Genomic DNA, 15,354 nt, shown 5'->3' on the forward strand with positions numbered 1-15,354 from the left:
CCTTTAATTCAGCTTCTACTTCTACCAACTACTACTGTCATTATCCTGCAGGAGATCAACAATAAGGAAAACATGATACTGTTAGGGATCAACTGAAAATATAATATCTAGACTATGTAGCTTAAATGCCTTTAGAAAGACACATTTTCAGATTCTGTGCATAAAAAGAGGAATCAACTGAAAATAATTTGTAGAAAAAATGTCTTTATACTGTAGCAGGAAGACAACTGTTAATTGTGTCTTTTAATAGTTATACCAGAATTACAATCCCTAATAATTTTGCCACTGCTATCAATCACTGATACTACATTTGACCGTCAGGTTTACACAGATGACCTGATAAGAGATAAAATATCTCTGACATAATCAACCCTAAAGATACTGAAGTACATTTAACCCACAGTCCCTGACAGAGCTAGTTATGTCCCTTTGTTATGAGTGAAGAGGGAACAAAACAAAGTGAAACTGAAACACTATTAAAATATAAAAGAAAGTTGAATAAATAAATACAATTACAAAGGCTGAGGCTTTAAAATCAAATACAATGCTTCATATACTTGGACCTGTGAATGTAAAAATTTCCAAGGATCAACATGCTATTAACCAGAAAAGTATCTTTGTAATTGTCCATGATATATAAAGTCCTTCAGGCAGAAGGTTTCCAGGTGAAGAATCGTTGGTAAACTCCATCATGCACATCAGCACACAGGGCTTCAGAATACATACACTGGAAAAATAAATGATCAGTTGGGTCAGTATCATCACAAAACACACAGTTATTGGTTTCAGTACCCACTCCCTGTCTTAACAAATCACTGAATGGATACACATCATTTTATATTTTAAATTGGATTTATTTAGCTTGGGGAAGTATGGGGAATTTTAGGAATTGTGAAACTGAATTTCTATAAGACACTGTTGGGTATGAGATGTAATTTAACATATTTCTAATTGTTATTTTGGGGGAGGATTTTCTCTAAAATCACAACAGGAAGACATATTGTATCTTCTTGTGTATATTGCTGTACCATTGCTTAGGACCCCCAGTATGGTTGTAATAGTTTTTGTTTGTTTGTTTGTTTGTTTTTATCATCATCATCATCAGTATTATTATTACTCAAACAAGCAAAGTACAAACATTAAGGCAGTTATCAAGGACTTATCATCCTGTATGATGAAGCTAACAGACAGTACAAGAGTTATGAAACACATCACAAAAAAGGCACAAAATAAAAAATCAATCAATAATAAGGTGTAAACTAAACATAAATTAAGCATCATAAAACGTAAAATAACAATTACAAAAATCATAAATAAGGATACAGAATTTCTTAAAAAAAACATTCATTCATTTCATTCATCAACAGCCAATGTGATTGTAATAGCTGAGTTTTTCAATCCGGCCGGTACGTCGGTTGGACGTGCATGACGCCATCACGTTGTGTGACTTCCTGTACACGCAAGGTCCGTTTTGCAAATCGTCCGCTGTTCTGGTTCAGAAGGCCAAATAGCGACATTTCAGTGAGTATAAAACCATTTAAACGATTAAAATCTTGATTCTTACAAAGTCCCGGCACGTCAGATCAGGTAGTTAATTTAATATCATTTGTAACTGATGTTGAAATTATGAGAATTAGTCTTAAATCACCTCAAGCGACCTTTGTGCAAAAGTCCTTGACAGTATGCTGTAAGCCGGCTAACTAACCAGTGCTAGCTTTTCTCATCAGCAAACCTGCTCTTTTCATTCACTAAACAGAATTACAATTTATAGTATTCAGTGCAGTTATGATTTGTTGTGAAGTGGTTTCAGGGATATTTATGTTGTGTGTGTTGGCTAGCTAAGGAATGTCATGTTGCATGCTATCGAAGTGCTAACCTAGCTACATTAGGGTTAGCTTAGGTCAAAACTTCAAATCAACTGTAAACGTTAAGAGGTCACATTAAAGTTAGTTTGCTTTGCTTCATTATATAACTTATTAACACAGTAAGATGAGGTTGGCGTCAGCAGCTGAGAAACATAACGTTACACCACCGTGTACAACAGCTCGTGTTTACCAGTGTCAGTGAGTGTTTGTGGTGCAGCAGCAGGTGTAACCTCAGAGGACCTGACGTTAGCTTCATCAAACTAACGTTCAAAGTTGGTCATAGGGCTTTTATTATGAAGGTATTCTCAGAGCAAAACTACAGAGCACCTGCGACAGTGGAGCTTGAAGTTGTAAAATATGAGTAGTAAATTTGAATTCTGAGAAGAGTGCTTTAGGAGTTTCAAACTTTCTTTTTACAAACACAATATAACAGTTACACCCTCTCAAACTGCACATCGTAGGTCCACAATCCTACTATACAAATAACAAATAAAGACACTCAGACTCATGATTTTACTACAGTTGCTGCAGTGAACATGGTGCAAAATATTCACTCACCTTTATCACAAAATGTGAAGTCATGGACAAAATTTGCGCACTCTGCAAATCAGTTTGTGAATTCATGCATTGAGAGTTCTTGTAGAATATTTTTTCACAAATATTCTTTTCTTGGATTTATTGTGCAAGCGTGTCAGTAACGAGAAATTCTAATACCATTTTCCCCTTAGATATTTCTTTACCAGAAATCTGCATATTAGTCAGTACAAGGATTTTAAAATTGTTAGCAGTTCCCTGACTTGATAATTGAACATTGTGACATCCAGTAATCTATTAATCATTAATAATAAACAAATAGCATACATAGCATAAATACATAGCTAGCCTGTGTTGAGTAGGGATGGCTCCATACCATATTCCTCTCTTTAACAAGTAAATTGTTGATATATATATGTATGTATGTATGTATGTATGTATATATATATATATATATATATATATATATATATATATATATATATATATATATATATATATATATATATGTATGTATGTATGTATATATATATATGTATATATACATATATATATATATATATATATATGTATGTATGTATGTATATATATATGTATATTTGCTTGCTTAAAATAACATAACACTTAAACTGTGAAACAAATGTACTCCCATGAAATGAGAAATACACAAACATGACTTCTGTAATACTGCTGCTTCTTTTTATTTAAACTTTTTTTCACACTGAATGTTTAGCAGCATTTTTGATTGGTCAGCACTGTTCAAAATTTAAAAGAATTTAATCTGTGGGACTAGTTTAGGCTATTTGATCATATCAAATTATACTTGTATCTGAACCAGTGATTTTAACCAGTATGGCACTGATACCGATACTGACTATTTTATTGGATCATTGGATCCAATCCAGACAGTCACAAAAAATGACAACTCTTAAAGTCAATTTTGGGTTTTACTTCAGATGGGCACAAAACTAAATCAAATTCGGGAATAAAGATTGAAATAACAATGTTTGTATTCACAATTAAATAACAAAGATTATGTTTGATATATAGACCAAGTACTCACTGCAACAAGGTGCCATTTTGTGGCCAGTGCATTATGCAGATTGATGCGTTGACTTACATACACGCCAATGCCACATTATAGGCAGTATCAGAGACATTTTCAGTATTGGGATTGGCACAACCCTATTAATAACTACAACTGCTGGAATCTGCCACTTTGAGTCTCAGATGCTTTTTTTTTCCTCACAAAAGACAAATTCCAAGCTCTTTCACTTTTGCACCACATATCACAGGAAAATATAGAGCAAAAGTGATTGTGCATTTGTAGATCCAGAGATAGGCACTGTTGAGACATGAGAGAACCCTTTTGACCAGTCAAACACTCTTGTTTTGACACTGCATTTATTGCTACAGCAGTCTGGAAAATAGCAACATGTGACAGTGAATTTGTTGAATTTACTGTTTATCACAGTGTTTACAAGGGGATTTTTACTTCTATATGTAGGAGACCAGTATTTGTTTCAAGTAATAAATATGAGATAAAAATGTTTTAATTATTCCTCATTGTTATTGTGTCTGGTTTCAGCTTTGAAAACGTGATGGCTGCAACGTTGCGTTTACTTTACTCCGTGTCAAGGCCAGGTAAGATTTCTCAACCAAAACAATTAAGTATTCACTTACATTCACAAAAATACATGTAATGTGAGTACAAACAGATTAAAACAAGTCCAGATTAAGACTAAGTTAAACCAGATATAGGTGAATAGTGGATAAAATGTGACAAACAACCTCATAAAATTTGATTTCTTGTCAGTCTGTCTGGTTGCTGTGGCCTGCATACACATTATACCAATTTCATTCATAGTCTAGAAGGACCTGTTAGTAGTTGCCTGTTTTCACAGTACAAAAACATCTGGACTCATTTGGAAATGACAGAGCAAAAAATTTTAAAATCTCAGAGTTGTGTCAATGATATGAGCCATGTCAAAAAAATACACCTGTCATAATGTTGTTACACACATGTCAGAAGGACAGTCACCTGTTTTATCCCTCAGTTCTATCATCAGTGGAAAGCATTCCAGTACTGTGCAACGGATGTCTCTACTATAGCAATCTTAATGCTAATGCCCCTTTTGATGTATTTTTACTTTCAGGCTCTTTTGTGGCCAGCCAGAATCTAGTGAGGTCCTTCAGTGTGTCCACACAAAGGGAAGGATTCAGTAAGTACCACTCCAGCACACAAACACACAACATTCAAACAATCGTTGGAAGGGAGGGATTGGTGATGAAATGTTTTCTGTGATGATGATTGTGTTGTTTGAACTTTCTCACCACCGTACCATGCCACAAGAAAGTGGTTTCCAGTAGGAAACCACTGATATATAAAGATAATATAAAACTGGGTGGTAGGACACATTTTAGTATACTATTATGATGGCCTCTAATTCTCTGTGATCCCTTACATAGTCAACACTGTCAAAACTGATTGAAAGTGATCGATGGTGCACGTTTGCATGTCATTACCTCTTCAGTGGAACCTCCACAATAAGTAGATTCACTTGCAATGAATTGATTTTTGACTAGAATGTAGTTCTGGTGCCCAAATGATTCTTTCTGCCAAACAGCCAAATAAATATCTGATGTCCAGAAGACACTATATCAGGGAAGTGTCATACATTTTCCATATTAGTGTTGTCATGATACCAAAATATGGACTTTGATACCAATGCCCAGTTTAATACCATGATACTCTAATACATGATACTTTAGACTGAAACGATACTAGTTTGACACTCAATACCTAACAGATCAGAAACAGAATGTCTACAGGGATGATATGTCTGTAGTTATATTTACTGGGTCAAATGTTAATGTATTATGTATTATAGCTCAGCTCCTGCTTCTGCACCTGCTCTTATTTTATTCTGAGTAGTTCACTGTGGTCACCTTTACAGTGGGAGTCAGTGTTCCTTTTTTTACTGGCCCTTCTGTCTGACACTACAGAACTACTGTAGTTTAGAAGTGACATGTAGATAGTGCTATTAAGTCTGTGCTCTTTAGCTGTGAAATGTTTTAAAAAGTGCTAAAAACAGACCCCCAAATAACTTTCGCTTAATAGAGAGTGGCAGGCAACATTATATGAAGTGCAAGTTGAAAATTGGGTGTAGAGTAAAGGGACAGAGCCATGGCTCGCTCACAGGCAGCTGCTGAGCTCTGGGTAGCTTTGGAGGAGAGAACTGGGGCCAGAACGAAGCTTCTCAACAAGTAAACTGTTCTGTAGCCTGTATTCTACCCTGTGACCGCTCAGATGTACAGAGAGGAGAGGTGGAAAAGAAAAGAGACTGGAGAGACGTAACAGAAACAACCGGAGTCTGTTGAGTGTGCTGCTCAATCAGAAGCTGCACTGAGCTCAAACACACACCCTCGGTGTTGTTTGAGGCAGAAATTTGCTTCAGTTTCTGTGCGAGCACACTAACATTAAACCATAGAAAGTACCGAATATAGGGAAAGTCTAATCCCGGATCATTTTTAATTAAAAAAAGTATTGAAAAAAAGAAAGTTCAGTTACTGTGCAACATTATTACTTATTCACAAATAAGGCCAGAGTGGACAAATACAATAAAACACTTGTGTGTTTTTTTTTTTTGTTGATAAAAATGATGTATGAGTAAAAAAGAGAAATGACTCAAAGATTAATGACAGTGATTTAATCTTTTGTGACACTCATAAATGTTTCACACAGGAATGGACCTATTCAATCCCAGCACAGTGTTGTCATGGCTCTTACTAACAGCAGCTCTCTCACCTGACTGTGTTTGTGTGTGCAGAGTATGTGAACGCTCAGGAGATCCCCACAGACATGAAGTCCATCACAGACCGAGCTGCTCAGACGCTGCTGTGGACAGAGCTCTTCAGAGGTCAGCTCAGTATTAACACAGTGAATGTGACTAAGTGCTTTGGCTAATGTTTCTCCCTGAAAAGTGCTCTCTGTCCACGTGATCAGCACGTGTTCTTTCTCGCTGACACGTGACTGATTGTGCTGTTGTGATGTCAGGTCTGGGCATGACAATGAGCTACCTGTTCAGAGAGCCCGCCACCATCAACTACCCGTTTGAGAAGGGTCCACTGTCGCCACGCTTCAGAGGAGAACACGCCCTGCGCAGGTAAGGACAACTGTTCAGTGGATGGTGTGTCATGGCAGACTTTACTGTGTGAAAATAAAATGCATACATTGTGATGTCAGGCAAATGGATTACAAACAAACAGTCTCTCAGAATAAAAGTGTGAATAACTGTTTAAACAAAGATTGTTGGTTGTGGCTGTTTAGAACCACCATGAACATTTCTGTTTCTAGATGAGGTCAGACAACACATCATATGAATCGGTTCTGTTTGAGTATAACCTACCCTGTGCTCTCACTCACTGTTTCTCTTACTCCAAATGTATTGAAAAGTCTTATTCCAGCACAGAATTTTGGTCTTGTCTTGAAGGTGCTTTCAGACAGCGAGCTTTTGTCACTGTTTCATCAGAAAGAGGGAGGGTGGCTTCAGCTCTTGTGACTGTGCTCAGCCCTTTAATTGCTGCTGTATTTTATGATGGTTCAACTTACCCCTGTGGCTCATTGTTAACTGTCCACCAATTATCAGATGCAGTTTTCAGCCTTTTTATGATTAGTGGAATCTGTGTTTTTTTCTTGGTTGCCAATAAGATAAATTAATTAAAAATGAGCTACTTTGGCACTGACGCAACTGCCTTTTCTGTCTCTACACTGTTACACATCATGAGCAACAGTCTGCCAAGGTTTGTGTTGACGTTTGTTATTTTAAATTTTGACACCAAGATGTTTACTTTTTGTGCAAGTGAATATCAGTTCCAAATATTGGGTGACCCTCATTTGCTTTGCCACCATGACAGCCACATGAACTACAGAAGAGACACAGGAGCTGATTTTGTTGTGTCTCAGTTCACTGAGTGATTCTTCACCAGAGAACACGTCTATTAATGAGGAGAAACAGTCTGAGCAACATCAGCTTCAACATTATCTGAAATAATAAATCTTTAGGATACCAATTAGCAAAATTGAAAATGAGATTACATTAAGGGGATAGTAGGAGCTTGTAGCAAGGAGCTGAGGTGGCGGAGTTGCGTCTTGCTACCACCCGTTCAAAGCAGAGAAGAGTTACTTTGCTGGGCTACGGCAGTGAGCGCTCGCTACCTGAAAAGCATCTCAAAACCTTGGTCAGGTCAGCCATTCAACAAACTTGAACAAAGTCTTTGAAACAATGTTCCATCAGGTATCCTTCAGGAGAGGAGCGCTGCATCGCCTGCAAACTGTGTGAAGCTATCTGCCCTGCCCAGGTACACACACACACACGCACACACACACACACACACACACACACACACACACACACACACACACACACACAGACATAAAAGAAACTTCACTAGATGTTGTTTGACTGCATATACACATTTCTAAACACATGATAACAAAGCAGAGAAAACAGTGAGGCAGATCTCTGTCATTGTCTCTCTCTTCATCACCAACATCGTGTTTTCCAGGCCATCACCATCGAAGCTGAGACTCGTGCTGACGGCAGCAGGAGAACCACTCGCTACGACATCGACATGACCAAATGCATCTACTGCGGTTTCTGTCAGGAGGCGTGTCCTGTGGATGCCATTGTAGAGGTGTGTGTATGAACCTGCATTACAGTACAGTGCAAAGTCAGACTTAAGTTCAAAACTGTGATAATTTAGCACAATTTATTCCTTGATAAGGTCATTTCAAACCATATTCTTCCATAATCAAATTGTATTTTAAATGCTGCTAAAGAGTGTGATGTTTTGAGCTGTGCTTTATGAACATTGCACATTATCCTACAATACATCAACTCAGTAAAACCATTATTTTGCCCAGATTGTGGCTAACTTTAGCAGGGTTAGCACCAGCAGCCTTCTGTCCTTGCAGGTTCACGTCCACATGAAATGCATGCATTATATTTTAATCACTGTATTTCAATCCTTTCACTTCTGAAAGCCTACAGTCAATGTACTACTTGACTACTGCGTCAGCATGTCCCCCCTTAACAAGTGCCAGGTTAGGAAAGAGCATTTGTAGAAACTTGCTGGTTACATGACGACTTGTGGCACCTCTTGAGTGTTGCAGGAATTAGTTCTTTCATCAGTGGTAGTGATTTATTTTTGTGGACAACTCAGCAGTTTATTGTGGAAGCGAGACGGAAAAGCCACCAGAGAAAAAATGCTGCGTTGTTGTTTCTAAACTCTTCCTAAGTTAAAATATTAGTGTTGTGTTGTTTAAAAATGAACGTATGAACGTGTTTTCTTTGCATTATTTGAGGTCTTAAAACACTGCATCTTTTTTGTTATTTTGACCAGTTGTCATTTTCTGCCAATAAATGCACTAAATGGCAATATTTTAATTTCAAATTTGAGAGAAATGTTCTCAGCAGTTTATAGAAAAAAACCCAAAATATTCATTTTACTCAAACACATACCTATAAATAGTAAAAGCAGAGAAACTGATCATTTTGCATGGTCTCTTCACTTTTACCAGAGCTGTATATTGGTGTAGGAAATACTTAATGCATCGCAGATAGTTGATTAGTTGAGTTATTGCACAATTGAACTACAGTTGCTGATAGGGGTGAAATAAATCCAGGGGCCACTCAGAGTGTTAGACACTTAAGTTTGTTGTTTCCTCTTCCCTCACCCTCCATCCTGTCTCTCTTTGTTTCTTCCTTCAGGGTCCTAACTTTGAGTTTTCCACTGAAACCCATGAAGAACTGCTTTACAACAAGGAGAAGCTCCTCAACAATGGAGACAAGTGGGAAGCAGAAATAGCTGCCAACATAAAGGCTGATTACCTCTACCGATAGACACCACACACACACACACACACACCCCTACACACAGTGTACAGTTAGCACATACCAGCATAACCTCTCTGACACACACATACGTCCATACTGTACATACTGTAAGAAGACACACTCAGCTGTGGTGGATGGTTGGATTTGGGGTTTGCTGATGCATATTTTATGTCAACTTAAAACATTACCAACACATTTTCCTCTGCTGTCAGTGTCTTTCTGATATGATGAATATACTTTGAGATGTTCCCATGACATTGTTTGGATTCTATATTTATTATGAATACTACACTGGCTGTCTGTGACTGTACAACAGTTCAGCTGTGTCAGCGTGGTCCAGTCTGCCGTCATCCAGTGAGGACGCTGTGCTTGTGTCTGCACAGTCCCACTGGATAAAAGAGGAAAGAGACTGAGTCATGCTGGGACAGTTTCAGTGCTGTACACTGATGGCAGACTTTCATCCTGGATTGATTTTTTTTTCTGATGTCTCACACAGGTATACATGGCTCATTGTTATATCAGTGCAGAGTTTTACGGTCTAAGTGATGTTTCCACCCTGACTCAAATAATAAAAATTCTGAAACAAACACTAAATGTGTTGCGTTTTAAAGTTCCATTTTGACTTTGGATAAAGAAGTACCAAAAAAATAACAAATGCTAAACTACATCTCAAGGTCACCAAACTGAGTTCTAAAAGTACAGCTCTCCCCTGAGTCAAAAATACATATAAATAAAACTCCTCTGCACAGCCAGTCTCAGGGATCAAGTATATTAAGCACACCTGTGGGTGCTCATGTGATTCTGTTGAGCAAACCTGAAGAAGCTACGGGCGAAAAGTATTGTTTGCTCCTAATTAAATCACAGTAACTCAGTTCAGTGTGGTTCTTTATGTTTCTATCTAAAATACGCATTTTTCCTTTTACTGGTAGTGCTGTTTTTGGTATTGGTGTGTCTGCCTTCTTTCCAATATATTGGAACTGGATGGCACTCGGCTTGAGCTTAAAGTCACAAAAAAATCGTATGAATGTCCTTTCTAGGTTACTCTATATGTTTCAGATGTTACCTCTAGGAATTCCATTTTCTGCATTTGATAAACTGAATAAAATTGTTTCAAAATTCATTTGGCAGGGAAAACGGCCGCAAATAAAATTAAAAACACTACAATTAGTTAAATCAAATGCGGGGGGGCTCCCAAATTTGAAGTATTATTTCTGGGCTGCACAACTGAGACCCTTAGTGTCATGGATTAGGGATTTTTCATATACACAATGGCTAAACATAGAGAACAGTCTAAGCCAGATACTCCTTAAGGTATTACCCTTCTTAGATGTTCCCCTAAAAAGTACTCAAATGGGAGAGTGGACTAGAGAAACCATAAAAATTTGGAGGGCTATCCAAATTGCGTTTGGCCTGTCAAAGCAAATTTCTTAAAGGGCTAGTAGGCTATCTTAAAAGCTTTATACCAGCACTTACAGATACAGGCTTTAAAAATGGTCTGAACACAGACTTAATTACTTACATCAAATCCTCCACAATAGAGAGCTTAAATCATTTGAACAAATAAGACAGGAGTTTACGTTGCCAAGGTCTGAAGTTTTCAGATTTTTACAACTTAGGCATTTTCTCACGAAGCACAAGGAATGGGAAAAAGTGAAAATGCCAACTCTGATAGAACAATTCCTCACAGAGACCCAAATCAGGAATGAGGTTAAAAAAGTTATCGCTAAAATATACTCAGTCCTCTTATCAATGACCCCAAACAGTAGTTCACAAATAAAGGAGAAATGGGAGATGGAAATGAACACAGACATTTCATGACACACCTGGAGGGAAATCTGTAGTGAGGCACATTTGACGAACAATTCTAACATTTGGCGGGAGTTTAAATGGAAAGTAATAACAAGATATTTCCGAACCTCACAAGTAACAGACACACTCTAATATTTTGTTGGAGCACCTTTAGGTTTGAGTACAGCATGCATTCACCATGGCATTGTTTTGATAAGCTTTTGCATTGTCACAACATTTATTTCTGTCCAGAGATGCATTAACTTTTTGCTAAGATCTTTTCCTGTTTTATGCTAAATGAAGGATACATCATTGTGGCCAAACAACTCAATTTTTGTTTCATCTGACCATAAAAACAGAAGACCAGAAGTCTTCTTCTTTGTCCAGATGAGCATTTGCAAAGGCCAAGCAGGCTTTTGTGTGAGTAATCTGGAGAAGTGGCGTCCTCCTTGGTCTGTGTCCGTGGAACCCAGCAGTGTGCAGTGTCTGTTGGACTGTCTGCCTTGAGACGTTGCCACCCGCACAGCCCAGATTCACCAGGACGGCCTTCGTGGTGATCCTTGGATTCTTTTTCACCTCTCTCACTATCCTCCTGGCCAGCACAGGTGTCACTTTTGGCTTTCGACCACGTCCTCTGAGATTTTCCACAGTGCAGAATGTGTTGTATTTTTTAATAATACTTTGCACTGTAGCCACTGGAACTTGAAAACATTTAGATATGACCTTATAGCCCTTTCCAGACTTGTGAGCAGCCACAATGTGCAGCCGCAGGTCCTCAGTGAGCTCCTTTGTCTTAGCCATGACTCTTCACAAACCACCTGCAGAGAGCTGCTGTTTTTCACCTGTTGAGTTGATTAAAACTGCTGTTCCCAATGAATCAGGGTAATTAGGATGCTTTAGAACAGCTTGGACTATTTGGGATGGTACAGAACTTTTTTCCCATAGACTGTGACAGTTTGCAAAGGGTATGAATAATTTCGGACATGCCACTTTTTGTTCAAATGTAAATAAAAGCTGAGAAATAATTTTTTCCACAATGATGCCTCTTGTACATCATCTTATTATCTTTTGGGAGAAGCCTTTGTCATTTTTGGTAAAAAAAAAAAAAACTTGCTGGTTGAATAAAAGTAACTTTAAGTCAAAATTTCCCAGGGGTATGAATAATTTCATGCTTGACTGTATAATGTGTTTTGAGAAAAAAAAAAAAAAACTCTGAAAAAAACTTATACTGATGAGCACCATTTCTGTCTTATAGTGTCATGAAAACAACAAAAGGCTTGTTTAGAAGCCCCCACTGAATCGGTATATGTGATATTAAAAACAAACCTCAGTTTGTGTTTCAGAAAGGCCATCAGAACAATACAACATAAGGTTTCTAGAAACAGCACCACAGAGCTGCCCACTGTGTTCATCTCAAAATCCAACTTGCCTCTCAGTGAAAGTGATTCACAGAATTAGAGTGAATGTAGTTGTCAGTTTTACCTCCATGTTGTTCATGTGTGGAAGAGCTGCTCCCACTGCTGAGGATGACACTAGAGCCACTGAAGTCACATCTGAAGGAATTCTCCACTTTGAACTGATGTTTGTTGTTAGTCAGTGCAACCACATCTTTTTCCTTAATGTCCTTCCTCTATGACCGGTTTGTCTCCACACTGCACATCACCTTTCACAAAGGCAGGTTACCATGGAAACACAGTCCTCCGCAGACTACCTCCAGCCGACCCAATCACAAGAGGGGGACCACACAGTTGTGTTTGCATTCAGAATGTATAAATAGAGCTACTCCTGCCTGGCAAGTGTATTTGTCTGCGCACCAAAGGAGGAGAAGAATGCCTGAGCCAGCAAAGTCTGCGCCGAAGAAGGGCTCAAAGAAAGCTGTGACCAAGACAGCCGGCAAGGGAGGCAAGAAGAAGAGAAAGACCAGGAAGGAGAGCTATGCCATTTATGTTTACAAGGTGCTGAAGCAGGTCCACCCCGACACTGGCATCTCCTCCAAGGCCATGGGCATCATGAACTCGTTTGTGAGCGACATCTTTGAGCGCATCGCTGCCGAGGCCTCCCGTCTGGCTCACTACAACAAGCGCTCCACCATCACCTCCAGGGAGATCCAGACCGCCGTCCGCCTGCTGCTGCCCGGTGAGCTGGCCAAGCACGCCGTGTCTGAGGGAACAAAGGCTGTGACCAAGTACACCAGCTCCAAGTAAACAGCTGCTGCTCAACTACCTTCAACCTAACAGCTCTTCTAAGAGCCATCACCTCCTCTGAAGAGCACAGAATCATCATGTGAACGCCAACGCCAACAGTGGATTGGTACAAATGCTGTTCCAAAGTCAGTCTTCCATAGAAAGGCAAAGAAACATCCCTTCTGCTGTGCCCAATGGGACCAACCACTGGAAAAAATATGGTTGTCTCTGGTGTGAGACATGATTTTTTGATCCTCAAGTTCAGTGCTGCATGGCTCGGGTGGCTTGTCAGATGGCCCTTTAGTGAGGAAGGTAAAGATGAACTCCAGGAAATCAGGGGAAAAAACATTACGGCACTCCTCACATTCTGGTGAAATTGCAGTATATCTTTATTCTTCAAGCAAAGGCAAACAGACAGATCTATGCATATCCACTCTACGTCTTCATCAGGGTCTAACAAATACACAATTAGTCTGAATAAAATGCCAGTGGTGGCATTCTAGTGGGCGCTAGATTAATGCATTAGGCCTCATATACATACATATTTAATACATACATGCCCAATCTGCTCTGGTACCAACACAGCCTCGGAGACAAGTGGACAACAGGGAACACGCTACTTGCACTAGGCTTTGTGACATACTTACAATTCTGAACAATGCTGCTCGTTCATTTCCAGTCTGTTTCTTTACATTGTGCTAGCTAGCAGCTCTCGACAGCGTCAAAGTTGAGACCAATTTCACCTGAGTATGAACAGGCAAGTGTTCAAAATCAGACATTTTCAAAAACAGGTGAAGAAATACTCAGAGCACTGCTCTGTCCCACTTTGTAAAGCATTACCCAAACTTAACAGAGTACTAAGTTTTCATGGCTTTCTGACCCATATATAACAATATAATAAACATAATAACATAATTTTACCATCTCTTCTCACTCCAAGGTCTGTAGCAGACATTTTGCCACTGATCAGCTCATAGAACCAACAATCCTCAAGGGTTGAAGACGGCTTGTTAAAGGTGCTGTACCAAAACATTTTGCGGGTTAGGGTTATGCTGTTGAAGCACCACAGCGCAGTGTGTGGGAGAAAGTAGAGCGGCCCATTAAAGCAGTTCCTCCTGAGGATGAAGACGAACACGTCGGTGTCACAAATGATCACGACTACTGCTCAGTCCCTGAACCAGCTTCAGTGGACATGTCTGCGTCAGCTGCAGGACATGTGTCCACAGAAGTAGAAGAGCTGAGTAAGGAGGTACAGGAGTTGCATCTCCAGTGAGAGTTTGGATTACAGCGGTTTGCTGGCTCTGATGCAGACATCCAGTTCTATACCAGGTAAGTTAACCTAAGTTGCATATATTCCAGCTGTTTAACATTCACCAAGGTCATGATGGGTTCATTATAAAGAATCCTGTCATCAATCTTAATATATAATGATCATAGTCAGTGTATTACCTACAGTAGATGGCGGTTTGCATGCCCTCAGTTTGGAGAAGCAGCAGGAGGACTGGTGGAGGAAGCTAAGCAATGCTGTGGACACCATCAGCAGCAACATGTATTTTTTAAAAAAGACACCGTCCAAAGCCACCAGACTGTTTTGACAAAATCAGAAATTTTTACTTCACGCAACACAGGAGTTCCAGGTTTACTGCTGCCTCCACTGATAACATTTTTTTAGGTGTCTAAAATTCATGATGCTGCTGACCCTGTCCATAGCAATACATTGTTTAGCTTCGCCTGCTGCTTCTCCAGACTGGGGGTGAGTCAACCTCCATCTATTGTAGGTAATACAAAGACTATGGATAAGTACCTTATACAACCACACTTCAAATAATCTGAACTATTCCTTTAAGGAGTAACCTTTATTCTTTCTGTATTCTTACCTCCCAGACACAGCTACTCCAGCCCATTGACAAGCTCTTTCTTTTCCTCAGTTATCCGTCAGCTGGTTTGAAGAAAACGGACCGATTCAACATACACCAATCCACCAATCCATAGCGAGCCACGTTATTGCAACATGGACAAGTTTTCTAGCCACTGTATGCATTTGGCTTACACCTGCAGAAGTGCAAGCTAACCCACCCAGGTGAT

General features: G+C 39.2%; 2 protein-coding genes across 4 annotated transcripts; both read left to right on the top strand.

The window, feature by feature from the left end:
* The first annotated feature begins 1,419 nt into the window (after nucleotides 1-1,419).
* Nucleotides 1,420-9,892, top strand: ndufs8a (NADH:ubiquinone oxidoreductase core subunit S8a). Of its 3 annotated transcripts, none has more exons than XM_084716198.1 (8): nucleotides 1,420-1,521; nucleotides 3,988-4,043; nucleotides 4,556-4,621; nucleotides 6,230-6,319; nucleotides 6,457-6,565; nucleotides 7,697-7,760; nucleotides 7,968-8,096; nucleotides 9,173-9,892. In XM_084716198.1, the coding sequence occupies exons 2-8, from the start codon at nucleotides 4,001-4,003 to the stop codon at nucleotides 9,302-9,304; spliced, it is 633 nt and encodes a 210-aa protein (XP_084572324.1). In that variant the 5' UTR covers nucleotides 1,420-1,521; nucleotides 3,988-4,000; the 3' UTR covers nucleotides 9,305-9,892. The 3 variants fall into 3 exon arrangements, with proteins under 3 accessions (XP_084572324.1, XP_084572327.1, XP_084572325.1); XM_084716201.1 differs by having other exon boundaries at nucleotides 1,426-1,509; nucleotides 3,977-4,043; XM_084716199.1 differs by having other exon boundaries at nucleotides 1,513-1,587.
* A 3,023-nt stretch (nucleotides 9,893-12,915) lies between these two features.
* Nucleotides 12,916-13,290, top strand: LOC146330675 (histone H2B 1/2). The gene has a single exon (XM_084714238.1). The coding sequence runs from the start codon at nucleotides 12,916-12,918 to the stop codon at nucleotides 13,288-13,290; it is 375 nt and encodes a 124-aa protein (XP_084570364.1).
* Nucleotides 13,291-15,354: the final 2,064 nt, after the last annotated feature.

This window comes from Lutjanus erythropterus, chromosome 3, assembly GCF_056507025.1.
Source record: "Lutjanus erythropterus isolate fLutEry1 chromosome 3, fLutEry1.hap2, whole genome shotgun sequence".
NCBI classification, from domain to species: Eukaryota; Metazoa; Chordata; class Actinopteri; order Lutjaniformes; family Lutjanidae; genus Lutjanus; species Lutjanus erythropterus.

Bases quoted from the DNA above. Each gene is read 5' to 3' on its own strand.
- ndufs8a (XM_084716201.1), top strand. From the start codon at position 1,426: ATGACGCCATCACGTTGTGTGACTTCCTGTACACGCAAGGTCCGTTTT. The intron at 1,510-3,976 runs AGCGACATTTCA...ATTGTTATTGTG, and splicing joins TCTGGTTCAGAAGGCCAAAT to TCTGGTTTCAGCTTTGAAAA. The intron at 4,622-6,229 runs GTAAGTACCACT...TTGTGTGTGCAG, and splicing joins CACACAAAGGGAAGGATTCA to AGTATGTGAACGCTCAGGAG.
- LOC146330675 (XM_084714238.1), top strand. From the start codon at position 12,916: ATGCCTGAGCCAGCAAAGTCTGCGCCGAAGAAGGGCTCAAAGAAAGCT.